The 13,978-nt window shown below is 39.8% G+C and overlaps 1 protein-coding gene across 25 annotated transcripts in view; it reads right to left on the bottom strand.

Moving 5' to 3' along the window:
- Window positions 1-13,978, bottom strand: part of myt1l (myelin transcription factor 1 like) — a 410,971-nt gene that overhangs the window by 6,860 nt on the left and 390,133 nt on the right. For 19 of the 25 annotated variants that reach the window (XM_062982546.1, XM_062982551.1, XM_062982520.1 and 16 more), the window contains 5 exons: window positions 12,539-12,628; window positions 10,818-10,901; window positions 9,165-9,386; window positions 2,590-2,681; window positions 544-647 (listed from right to left, as the gene is read on the bottom strand). In XM_062982546.1, the coding sequence (XP_062838616.1) occupies window positions 544-647; window positions 2,590-2,681; window positions 9,165-9,386; window positions 10,818-10,901; window positions 12,539-12,628 (592 nt within the window). Of the gene's footprint in view, window positions 1-543; window positions 648-2,589; window positions 2,682-9,164; window positions 9,446-10,817; window positions 10,902-12,538; window positions 12,629-13,978 lie in introns of those variants that run through there. The other 6 variants (XM_062982533.1, XM_062982607.1, XM_016996998.2 and 3 more) reach the window with 3 other exon arrangements.

The following is a 13,978-nucleotide window of genomic DNA, read 5'->3' as shown; positions in this document are numbered from 1 at the left end:
AGAAAATATGGGCTCCTTTGCGTGGTACAAATGTGCTGGGGGTTTGTCAAAGATGTTAACGTTAGTTGCTCTAGTTCTTTTTTAAGTATTCAAATGTCTTGGATATATGTATTTTCTGGCAATTTCCAGTACAAGCTGCAACAGTCTATTCATAACCTTGATAACAATATGTTCTCTTCTATTCTCCATTCATGTCTTCTAATTTCTTTAGAGTGCTATAGTGCCCCAGTGAAATTGCCCTATAATACTACATTTTGGGAACAAAATTACTTTCTAATCCATAGGACCACTTTAGCAACCCAAGCTCATTTTGTAATTGACCTAGGTATGACCCAAAAATGTCCCAAAAGAATGAAATCAGCAAACCTGAAAGCAACAACTGGCAAAACCTGGCAAAATCCAATCTGAGAGCACTGTGTTTTTCTACAAGTAACCCATATCTGTATCTGTAATGTAACTGTATCTACTGTATATCCAATCAGGTTGTATACAATTCAAGTTGTGTAGAAGGCCATTGAATTTAGGGCTTCATAACATTGTTACCTGAGTCCGGAGTTTAATCATATCAGCCTCCATCTGGGTGTTGGATTCATTTAATTCTTTTATTTCTTCATCTAATTGTTTAATTTCTTCATCATTTTCTATACCTGTTCAGTAAAAAGGAGACATCCAATAAATAAATTAAATCTGAGCTACGTAATTGTGGTTGGTTCTGCAGCTATTTTCCACCTCAACAGATTTTGGGTGGAAAGAAAAAGGTAGAAGCAGCACAAGGAAAACATGGAAGAGTTACAAATAGAACATAACATTAACTAGATCAGCCACTCACTCCTCAACTCTATAATAGTCAATGAAGGAAGTTGGACATAATATATGAGTAGTCTTCAAGGACCAAGAATCAGTTTCCAGGCTGAGATTAAACTCAGTAAAATAAAAAAGTAGAGTAGCTAGCATTTAATACTGCAGTACTCTGTGAACAGTGGAGCTGCAGACAGCAGTTATTCTTCCACTATGTCCTAAAAGTTGCCATACAAATGCATTTATACAGTCATTAATTTGGGTTCACTCAGTGCTTTCAATTCAAACTTTGGCTGTTTGCACAAAACCTTTCTTGAAATAAGCTTATCCCTTCTTTTGGAACTGGGAGCAAGTTCAGTAAATAAGCATAATGTGGAAATGCTTTGTGTATCAGAGTTGTCCCACAAAGTAGGAACTTTGGAATTAGGATAAACTGGACCAACAATAATAATAACTTTATTTTTGTACCCCGCCTCCATCTTCCTGAAGGAACTCGGGGCGGCTTACATGGGGACAAGCCCAATAATGAACTGTATAAACTGAACCATTTAAAAGTATGTGCAAAGAGTAGAGAAAGAAGTAAATAGGCTATTATGACAAAACAGTCTCCTTGACCATTGGCTACTTCAGGTGCAATGGGAGACCATGGCTTCTTGCTACATGGATGATCTCTAGTAACCCTTGAGTTAATATGCTTCCTTCCCCATTGCTACTTTTTCATGAAGCATGTACTACTTCTTTTAAACAAGATGGACATTCCTCTGACATCTGAAATCTGGACACTGCAAGTTTGCTTGTTGCTGATTTGTCTGACTCAGTCCCATTTTATTTTTTGTTATCACAGTTTGTTCTTTGAGTTCAGATGCCAAGGGACTAGTTGTTTGTTTAAAATTGGAAGTGGATGTTTCCAGTCTTCTTTCTTGTGCAAAAGAAAGTTGAGAGAATGTGCTAGTTCAAGGCTCATAGTCATACAGATTCATCTGTAGAGTGGAAAAGCAAGAAATGATAAAGTTCACGCATATAGGCAGCCTGGGCTTTTTTCTTCTGTGATTCTGTTTACAGCCACCTGTGAACTAAGACAGATGTGCATGAAAACAACCATATTGTCTCTGTGCCAACAAAAAGGGCACAGGAAAATAGTTCATAACCCTTGGTTTGTTATCTCTGAAATTGTGAAATTATTGGTACTGCAGAAGATATATATCCATTCCCCCTCTCTAGTTTACAATTTTTGAACTCCAGTTGGCCAGACATTTATTTTGCAGAGGGAAAATATGCTTTCTATCTGCCAAAAATTGAATGTGGTGGATCCAGACATAGATCCAAGCTCCTGAACTGGCACAAACAGATTTCTGTACTCTTCCTTCTGACAGCACCACTTCCGCTCCATCCCTTATGATTTCAAATGAACTCTAGCAAATTTCAAGTCAAGGCATTCTGCAGCTCTATGTATGTTGTCTTTAAAATAAGTCCAATTGAACGTGGTATGGCTTGCATCTGAGTAGAAGGTCATAGGACTGTGCTGTACATGGAGTTTTCACTTTATTACTTATCTCATGCATTCTCTCTGCCTTTGTACTGTACTTACAGATGATAAAAAGAACTCAGGTACTACCAGTAGCAGAAAAATACCTCTGACTGTACATTACGATGACACATTCTAAAAGAACTCCAAAATTACATTCAGAAGGACTTAGTAAGAATAGCAAGAAAAGTAAATTGCTGCCATAGACAAAAATAAAGTAACAGTAATATTTCAGTCTCTGGTATCCAGAACAATTAACTATTTACCATTGCTAGCCCGCTGCTTTATTGTAAGCATTTGTTCTCCTGACAGTTTTGCTCTCTTCATTGCTGATGTAGCTCTGGGGCATCCGGACAGACTGTAAACAACAGGAAAGGAAAAAGCTATTAATCATAATAGGCCATTGATGATAAATCTGTTAGCTAATGTTTCTAGGGGAATAGTGCTACTGAAAATGCTACTGATATGCTGATAGTTTCTGAATAAAAAGGTACTCTTCCCGGACAAGTTCTCTCTTTGGAATTTAACACTCCTCAGATTCTGTTGTTTGTTGTGTATGCTTATTTGCATTCAAATTTCTTGTTGAATTCTGGTGACGCCATGAATTCTTTAAGGTTTTCTTTGGCAATGAATTCTCAGCTAGGGTTTTGCAGTAGTTGCATAAGGGATCCAGTTCTGCCGAGACTTCTGCACTGGCTAGCAATATTTCTCAAACTTATATGACTATTCTGCTACTACATCAGGTAAGTCCCAATTTTCAACTGTCTGGTTCCCATCCGTTCCAGACAACATAGCTAATGATCAAGGATGATGGGAGCTGGAGTCAAACAATATGTGGAGTGTCCTTTTGTCTGATTTAGCAAGTCTCCTATTGCTTAAATGATCTGAATTTTTTTGAATTTTGACAGAATATAAACCATTTTCCAAGTTAACCATAGTTTTACCAGAAACAGCTCTTTAGTGCTGCACTATAGGAAATGCAATAGAGACAATGTTTAATATCCTGCAGCAAGCCTCCCTAGGCCTATACTCCATTCCTGGTGCCTCATAACCAAGGTCTGTCGAATGATTTAAAGACCTAAGATGGAAAACATAATGAACACTCTGTGTGTGTGTGTGTGTGTGTACACGCACCCAAATGAGGAGAATGGAACATGCCAATCCTGACAATATATTTGATTTATGAAAATGTAGGTGTAACGAAATCTCTAAAGAAATCTGGGAATCATAATTACAATATTCTGGTGTGGGCAGACCAGTCTGTAATCTGTTTTTCCCAATATGACTACAAAAACTATTATAAAAGTTGCGAGATGGCATTTTTGTCATGAATAAAAGGTAATTAATGCAGCGTGGGATAATACATAACTGGTTCCAGGAAAAGAGAGGGTATTCACTATGAAGAAAATCTATGAATAATTTGTCTTTAGCCTCTTTGAAATTAAAGGCAAAACTTTTCCAACCCCTGCAGTCATCCATTGTTCTAAAAATAATTCCTCTGAAGAGAAACAGCATTTCACCAGATTATTCAGTGTCTGTGATAGGATAATACGCCTCATCTCACATCAGATAGAAGGCCTTTATAACTATCCCGAATCATAGGTCTCAGGTTACAAGTGGGATTAGTCTGTAATCCTACTTTAGCTCATTTTCAAATGCTCTAATGCCTGGTAAACCTTATTTTGGCTTTCATACAAGCTTCCTGATTTACAGTCTTCATGCTCTACTACGAATATTCACATGGTTTGGTGCAGGGCATCAAGGTGAATTAGGCTGTTTCTTTCCTTTGTCAGATTAGTGATATTGTGAAAGGATTTAACTTAGGGACAAACAGCTATCAAACAGACCAGGCTGGTGTGCTGCTGTACTTTGTATATTTCTATTCAACAATATAGTATATTGCTTTCAGGTGTGGCCTTTTGTGAATCTCCAACGGGCTGTTAGAAATTGTGGGAATTAAAATCCCAAGTACCTGGAGGGCTGAAGTTTGCCCATGCCTGCTATAGAAGGAATGAAGGTCTCTGTTCTGCTGCAAGATATGAGGCAGGAGAGCCAGGCTAATGAAGCTCTCTTTATTACATCATCACTTCTACCCCACCCTTCTCACCCATCAGGGGACTCAGGGCGGCTTAGGGCTTTCTTTCAGCAGGAATAGGCTAGATTTCAGCGAGCCAGAACTGAGTGCTTTCAGAGAGTGCACTAATAAACTTCTGGCAGAAACTAGGGTTTTTTCAGCAAAAATGAGTAATTTTTTTTAAGATAACGCTCAGAATAGGGCCTAAATATCCTATGCAGGTTCTGTCTGATCTTGAAAGCTAAGCAGGATCACCTTTGCTTGGCATTTGTATGGGAGGTTGCAACAAATACTGGTGCTATGGACTATACTTCAAAGGCAAACTACCTCTGAATCTTCCCTGCCTTGCTTAAGAAAAGAAAACTCTACAAATCCATAGGGTCACTGTAAGTTGCCCCATGATTTGAAGGCACACACACACGTACAACCTTCAGAGTGCTACTCTGTCTTCTACAGCTCTTTTCCATATGACTGTAGCTTATTTCCATGTAGCTATTTTTCTATGTTTGTTTCTAAAAAGATTTTATCTTCTATCTTTAACTTATTTTGTCAGAAGCTTGACTGTTTTTAGTTCAATCTTTCATTAACCAGTTAGTTCAGTGGAAGCAGGACCGGCCCGAGGAAATTCAAAGGGGTATGCAAAAAATTTTTTGCGCCCCCTCCCCTGTGCTGCAGGAGGCGTGGCCAGGACTGGCCCCGCCCCCCACGCCCTAACCCCGTCTCCAACGCCGGGCGGCCACGCCTCCCGCAGCGCGGGCGGCGTTGGAGGCAGGGCCAGGGTGCGCGGCGCGGGAGGCGGGGCCAAACGTGGCCCCGCCTCCTGCTGCGCGCGCCCTGGCGCAACCAAGCTGCGGCCCTCAGGAGTTCTTCCAGGCCGCAGCCTGAAAGGACTCCTGCTGCAGCGGGCGCGCACCGTGGGAGGCGTGGCTGGTCCTGCCTCCCGCGGGGTGTGCCCTGGCGCAGCCAAGCTGCAGCAGGATTTCTTCCAGGCCGCAGCCTGAAAGGACTCCCGCTGCAGCGGGCGCGCGCCATGGGAGGCGTGACCGGTCCCGCCTCCCGCGGGGTGCGCTCTGGCGCAGCCAAGCTGCGGCAGGAGTTCTTCCAGGCCGCAGCCTGAAAGGACTCCTGCTGTAGCGGGCGCGCGCCATGGGAGGCGTGGCCGGTCCCGCCTCCCGCGAGGTGCGCCCTGGCCTGGCTGCGCCATGGCGCGCCCCGCGGGAGGCGGGGCCAGACTTGGCCATGCCTCCACGTCACATGGCCCCGCCTCCGCCAGGTGTGGCCCCGCCTCCCAGGGGTTCAATAGCGCCCCTGGGAAGGTGGCGCCCAACGCGGGGGCGTGGCCAGCGTGCCGTGTTGGGCCGGGCCTGAGTGGAAGTGATCCTTCCTCTCTTTTTTAATTCTCCCTAGAACACCTAAAACTGGGAAGGTTCAAAGGTTTTATAATACATTCCACAGTGCTTGAATGTAACTTGAATACCTTTAAACTTGAAAACAAGCATTCTACACTACTCAGAGCAGAACAGGATACCAGATGCTGATTAAATTGAACAAAAACACTACAAAAAGCAAGTGGTTAGAATGCTAGCAAATGTGGAAAACACAAGATTGGAAAAAATCAATTTATATCCCCATACCAAAAAAGGGAAATGCTAAAGAATGCTCAAACTTCTGTACAGTGGCACTTATTTCCCATGCCAGTAAGGTAATGCTCAAGATCCTGCAAGGCAGACTCCAGCACTACATGGAGCGAGAGTTGCCAGATGTCCAAGCTGGGTTCAGAAAAGGCAGAGGAACGAGAGACCAAATTCCCAATATCCGCTGGATAATGGAGGAAGCCAGGGAGTCTCAGGAAAACATCTACTTCTGTTTTATTGACTATTCTGAAGCCTTCGACTGTGTGGATCGTAATAAACTATGGCATGTTCTTGGTGGTATGGGGATACCAAGTCACCTTGTCTGTCTCCTGAGAAATCTGTATAAAGACCAAGCAGCCACAGTAAGAACAGATCACGGAACAACAGACTGGTTCAAGGAAAGGAGTACAGCAGGGCTGCATACTTTCACCCTCCCTATTCAACTTGTACGCAGAACAAATGCGACGTGTGGGGCTTAATAATTCCAAGGCCGGAGTTAAAATTTCTGGAAGAAACATTAACAACCTTAGGTATGCAGATGATACCACTCTGGTGGCCGAAAGTGAGGAAGAGCTGAGGAGCCTTATCACCAAGGTGAAAGAAGAAAGTGCAAAAGCTGGGTTGCAGTTAAACATCAAGAAAACCAAGATCATGGCAACTGCACCTATTGATAACTGGCAAATAGAAGGAGAAAACGTGGAGGCAGTGACAGACTTTATATTTCTAGGCATGAAGATCACTGCAGATGCAGACTACAGCCAGGAAGTCTACTTCTTGGGAGGAGAGCAATGGCCAATCTTGATAAAATAGTGAAGAGCAGAGACAAAGGTCCGCATAGTCAAAGCAATGGTATTCCCCATAGTAACCTATGGTTGCAAGAGCTGGACCATAAGGAAGGCTGAGCGAAGGAAGATAGACGCTTTTGAACTCTGGTGCTGGAGGAAAATCCTGAGCGTGCCTTGGACTGCAAGAAAATCCAACCAGTCCATCCTGCAGGATATAATGCCCGACTGCTCACTGGAGGGGAAGGATATTAGAGGCAAAGCTGAAGTATTTTGGCCACATCATGAGGAGACAGGAAAGCTTGGAAAAGACCACGATGCTGGGGAAAATGGAAGGAAAAAGGAAGAGAGGCCGACCAAGGGCAAGATGGATGGATGTGATCCTTGAAATGACTGGCTTGACCTTGAAGGAACTGGGGGCGGCGACAGCCGACAGGGAGCTCTGGCATGGACTGGTCCATGAGGTCATGAAGAGTCGGAAACGACTATACGACTGAGCAGCAGCAGAATGCTAGAAGGAATCTAATCTAATCCCATATAGACTTTCTGATGAAAAATACTAATTGTAATATAAAATGAGAAAATCACCCTATTAGAAGATGTAACAGTATTAGTAATGCAACATAAGGCTCTGCAGGCTGGGAATATGTTGTTGCTTGGGGGCTTTTCACAAGTAAGGAATACATTTCTTTTTGAAAGTCCCATTCCGAGCTCCGATATATCAAAAGGTGCAGAACTTTGTATGCACACCTATAAAGAACAATAACCAACAAAATCTTGTGTTTTCCTTCCTCCAGGAGATTGTGTTTCAAAACATTTTGCATTAAGGATAACATTTGGAAATGCGTATGTTCATAGAACATGTCCTTATAATCAAAAGTTACCATAATGAAGTGTCAACAGCTTCTTGACAGTTCTTTGGCATTATTATCAAGGCAGTGCTAATGAGCAAACAGAAATTGTTCTGCAGAAGCACAACAGGTTGGAAGTCTTATGTTAGGTGAACTCATTTTCCATTGAGTATCTTCAACACTATGGTATTTCAGAACTTTCAAGTTGAAATACATTTAGAGAAGTGAAGCACGGTACAGTACAACCATAAGGTATCAGTTCTCGTTCAGAAGGAAATTAATAAAATAAATGGAAGTGTATGGTTGAGAATGAGTCTGATCTCAAACTGAGTTCAGTTTTTCGGATTCAGATAAATTTGTATGAATATGCAGGCTTATAAGATGAAGGTCCTAAAAAAGTGCATGATGAAGCACCATGAACCCCCTAAAGCAATATAATATTACATTTGGGTAGTGGGGATTCCTTTACATATTTGAAACTTCTAAAGGGGCAGTTTCTTTGAGTCAGTGCTGTGTCCACAATGTCATGTGAAGGCCCTAAATAAATGTGGTTTCTGAAACTGGTAGCAACTTCTGTGTTAGATCTGAATATCTGAATCTCCCTAATTTTGAGTTCTGAGAACTTCAGCTCCTTATATGCTTTAGCATATAGAGGGTGTGCTACGCTTACGGAAGTGAAAGGGGCCTTGCAAAACTGTCTTTACACAATGGAGTCCTCTGTATGTCATATTTACAGAAAACCAAAGGCTTGCACAAGAAACTTTCAGGTTAATTGGCCTTAAGTAAACAATAACAGTATAGGGACCTTATTGTTAAAATAACAGTCTATAGTGACAAGATTAAACACCATATTCTGGTACTGAGTCCCTTCTTTTTCTCCCCAATCTTTGCTCCACATTTCAGTCCTATCTGGAACCAAAACATGTGCTTCAGAAGGTTACTCAACCCTTTTAACCAGGTTTTATGGTGGGAAGGAAGTTGCAGGAGGGTGGGCTTTTTTCTTAATTTAGGTGGAAGCAGTGTTATTTGGCAGAAGTATACAATTGGATTCTGGCCTATTTTTTTCTGTGTCAGGAGTGACTTGAGAAACTGCAAGTTGCTTCTGGTATGAGAGAATTGACCATCTGCAAGGATATTGCTCAGGGGACACCCGGAAGTTTGATACTTTATCATCCTTGTGGGAGGCTTCTATCATGTCCCCGAACGGGGAGATGGAACTGACAGAGAGCTCACCTGCTCTCCCCAGATTCGAACTGCTGACCTCGTGGTCAGCAGTCCTCCCAACACAAGGGTTTAACCCATTGTGCCACCGGAGGCTTCATTCTGGCCTATGACTCATTGTTATGACTGGGATGCAAGAAGTTTCATCCAGCTTCTTATCTAAATATCTGACTAGTGTTTCAAACATAAAAAATCAAATAACAATGAAAATAAACACATACACTGATAGCAATAGAGGTCATGCTTATTTAAATCTATACAAAAAGTACAATTACTCACCTCCTATGGGTAAGAAAACTACCACTGACATGTCCTGAGCCATCACATCCTGGGGTTGGACATGACATGCCTTCTGTCTTCACAGATTTCCAAGAGAACTGGGAACCATTCAAATACCCATCCTTTTGCCTTTTAGTAGCTAGAGGACACCCTGATGCACTACGGTGTGATGCATATTTCCCAGTTATATGACCCTGGCCATCACAACCAGGAACTGGACATCTGGATAGCAGATAGATGAAATAAACTTTATTGTCTTGCCATCATATACCTGGCAGCCTCTACAACAAAGTCAAAATAAATCTCACATAAAAAAAAGAACAAGCATGCATCACAGTATCAACAAAATGAATAAGAAGTTAACACAGACATAAAGATGATCAAGAAATTAAGAACATACTCACAATAAACTATACGTAAATGTAATGTCAACATAATGGAATGATAAATCACCATCTAGGGCAGTTTTGTTTTCATGGAAACAGATTTTAATTCTGATCTCTAGAACCACAGTCCAGTGCTTTGAATACTAGTCTCCAGGGTCATGCTCCAGTGCTCTATACTACACTGGTTCTCTATTAAAATATGAAGTTTTAACATTTCTGTTATGAAACACACAAGAGTATGTGCTGAACCATCCAGTGACTGAAACTACACCACTATGGCATTCTCTAAGAAAAGACAGAAGGTATTATTTAATGGAGCTACCGTGTTTCCCCGAAAATAAGACAGTGTCTTATATTAATTTTTGCTCCTAAAGATGCGCCAGGTCTTACTTTCAGGGGATCTTATTTTTCCATGAAGAAGAATTCAGATTTATTGTTGAACAAAAAAAATGAACTTTTATTATATACTGTACAGTAGTTGTCATCACAAACCAGCATAACCAGACAAACTGTGAATCCTATCAAGAATTTCTTGTTACTATCAATATTTCCATGTACAACACTCTATGGTACGTACATTTACCGATCCTGCATGCTCTAGTGTTCTGTTCGTTGGGCATGCTTCCAAACAAAAACTTTGTTAGGTCTTACTTTCAGGGGAGGCCTTATATTTAGCAATTCAGAAAAACCTCTACTAGGTCTTATTTTCTGGGGATGTCTTATTTTGGGGAAAACAGGGTAGCTAATCCACATGCACAATTGTCCTGCTGTTGACTAAAAAAAGAGAAATCATGGGACACTCGATCCGTATTTCTCAGGTTATCTAAGCTGCTTGAACAGCATTTTTTCCTCAGAGTGTCAGGGATTGTTACCGTATGTGTCATCATTCATTGAAACCAGTCCAAGGGCCACTATTTTGAGGAGTTCTTCTCTAGATTATAGCTGTGCCTGGCTAAGCCATTTATTTGCTGACATGTAAGATAACCATGAGTAAAAAAAATCATTGTAAAACAACCCATACTACCTCACCAGTTTATAGACAAAAATGTGTACTTGTTTTCAGTAGAAATACTTGATAAGAAATTGAACAGTCTAGATGGTGAAAATTTTACTCATGCATTTATGAAGTCTCATGGATTCAGTGCAACCAACTTAAACCACAAATGTATATAAAGGTGTCTGGGGTTGTTACTGAGATTTCGGGTGAAGATACAGATTAACGAATTAAGGCACACACATATATGGAGCTGCTTAGAACTATACTTACCTAATTGGTTCTTGATCTTCCTTATCTTCTTTACTTTGTACTATCCTGATCCCACTTTTCTTTGCTCGTGGACAACCAGAAAGACTGAGTGAAAGAAAACATTTCAAGATGGAACTCCATATATATCTAAATATAACAAAGACGCTTCTAATGAAGTACACACTTTGTACAAAAATTATTGCAGCCTCCTTCCTGAATCCATGTATTTAGTTCAAGACAAATGATATATGAACAAGCCCATGCTTTGAAATCTTCTGGGATGGTCTTTCTCTCTGTCCCAACATCCTTCAAAGGTATGTCTTGTAGGAACACAGCAGAGGACCTCCTCAGTGGCTGTTCCCAGGCTCTGGAACTCCCTCCCCAGAAAGACTGGTTGACACCATCCTTGTAATCTTTCCATAAGTAAGTAAACTCTTTTTATTCCAGCAAGACTTTGAAAATTGATTTTTCAGGGGAAACAGACCTTGTATAATGTACTGCACTTATATTTGTTGTATGTAATTTATTTTAATGGGTTTTAATTTTATGATGCTTTAAAGGCTTTTTAACTGTTGCTGTTAATTTTTGTGTGTTTTAACTATTGTCAGTTGCCTTGAGTCCTAAACTGAGGAAAAGACAATATATAAGTAAGAATAATGATACATATGATACTACTAATAACAATACAGGTATATCTCACTTAGCAAACCTTTAAAAATAGAGCATAGATCTATACGTTTGACTACCAAAATAAGGAAGGTTGTATATGGAGAAATTTAAAAAATGTTTCTGGGTGAATTTTTGAAGACGCTTTCCAGTGACTTCTAGAAGGTTGCAAATGTTTTTGCTTACACACACACATTTGCAGATTTGACCTTTGTGGATTTGATAGTTCACATATTTAATTAAAAATGATTTCTCTAAGAATCTCTAGATCCTCCAGGATTCCTAGAGAAATTGCTCAAAATTATAAAGTTATGCAAGGGGACCTAGAAAGAAACTGAAAATAGAATTATGCTGGAGAAATCTGACAGGTATACTTTCAGGTAAAAAAAACCCCAAACCATTTTATTATTTGTGGCTTTTCATTTTTGTGGGGATATTGTGCCCTAACCTTAGCAAATGTGGAAGGTTGAGTATAGTTTGTTAAATGAAGGATAACATTGATTGTACATTAATGAGGATGTACAATATTCAGCCAACAGAGGAAGCTCATAATGCATTATATTATTTTCAAAACAATATTACAGATGGGAAAACGTGTTTCGTTCCTTTCTGCGGTATTATTGATTAACATATAAGATTTTAATGTTTTCTTTACTACAAAAAAGCATCTAATCAAAGAAACAAATAAAATGCATTATTTGAAAACAGATTAATTAATAAAAACAATTCAAACTTTATTGCATAATATTGATATTCAATTTTGTTTTGTTTCCCTCATGTCAAAATGTCTGTCATTACGGAACAAATTCATCACTATCAAAGGTACTCATTACTATTATGAATTCAAAACAGTCCTAACACTTGACTTAATATTGCTAAATCTGGTCCTTCGTATCGAAGTACCTGTTGCTCTGTAGCAATTGGCAACAAACATTAAGTCCAGACATTTTGGCACCTGCTATTATCTATGCCTATCTTACATAGTTCCAAATTATCTTTATCACTTATAATATACTGTACATGGAAATAGTTGTTTTCACAGGAATTTTAATATAAAAATCAGGTTATCTACTGACTTGACAGTCCTTTGAAATCCTCTGTGCCCACTTCTAACTTGCATGGTTGACTGTGCCTGTGCATGTGCAACTTGTACACACAGTGTAGACCTGAGAAAAATGCAGGTACCTGATCACAGGAAGTCCACATGCATACAGATTGTACGCATATAGTATTTCTACACATAGACAGTTAGAGATATTGCATTTGGTTGGGGACCCATGCTGCATGTTCTGTGTAGTTCTGCCCATAATGTGCATTATGTTCTTTAGCATATGTAAAGGAACATTAAACTAATTCACAAGCTCTTGGCATGTTGTGGCTTGGAATGTGTTGAACATGAACCAGCTGATAGGAAAAAATAGCTGGTAATGAAAAAGCATTTCAGTACATGTGGCTGATAAATTCAAGTGACATTTACTGATAATTGCCTATAATGTAGTTTTTAAAAACTGAACTAGGACAAAAAAGTGCTATAAAAATTGAATGCTTTTTGTTGCGTGGGTACATTTTGTACCAGCAAATGTAATGTTTTGGGATGCAAATATCCCGAGCTGTATTTGAAGGCACCATATTGCAACAAAACGGAATGAGTATGCTCTCATTGTCAGTAAACTGGCACGAAGGGGCAACAAAATATTCATGAAAGTCAGAAAAACTCTTACTACACCCCTAGCCATAACCATCTGTATTGACACTGGGATCTGAAATAATCCACAACTCACTCACTGTGTAAGATTTTTTACTCTTCTTTTTCTATTGTGGATCATGAAGGTTGTGTCAATAATTTTGCTCTGAGCTTAACTCTGCCTTTGCTTGTTTCATGTACAGGTAGAACACCCTTATTGTTAACAGATGCTATGCCATGTTGTATGATCTTAGTCAAGCCCAGTTAAAAAAATAAATGCAAACACAGAATTACTTCAAACTCATGCACTGATACCTATCTGACCACCTGGACTGGAAATGGCTTTGAGGCTCTCCTATGGCAGCTCCAGAGCAAACTACTCTGGATTATTTTGTCTGATATAGACACAGCTGTGGATCTTCTACTCCAAGATTGCATAGTGTCACCTATACTTTATCACTGCCATGTATTCAACATATTCAAACATATTTCTTAAAAATGATAATGCCTTTGTTTTTTTTAATGCACTTACAAGAATTCTTATAATGATATAAGGAAATGTTGTCTGTGTATGCAAATGTGTGTGCAGGATACAGAATCTGAAGTTTGAAAATCAGGTGATAGTAGTAAAGGTACACCACTGATATATCAAATGTGCCCTTAATTAATTAATTAATAATAATAATGATGATGCTTTATTTTTCTATCCCGCCACTATCACCCCGAAGGGACTCAGGGCGACTAACATGGGACCAAGCCCAAAGCAATACAAATACAACAGTTAAAAACCAACAGATAAGTAAAATGATATCAACATAAAATTAACTTCTAA

This window comes from Anolis carolinensis, chromosome 1 (genome assembly GCF_035594765.1).
Source record: "Anolis carolinensis isolate JA03-04 chromosome 1, rAnoCar3.1.pri, whole genome shotgun sequence".
Classification (NCBI taxonomy): domain Eukaryota; kingdom Metazoa; phylum Chordata; class Lepidosauria; order Squamata; family Dactyloidae; genus Anolis; species Anolis carolinensis.
This window is presented reverse-complemented; position numbering and strand designations above follow the sequence as displayed.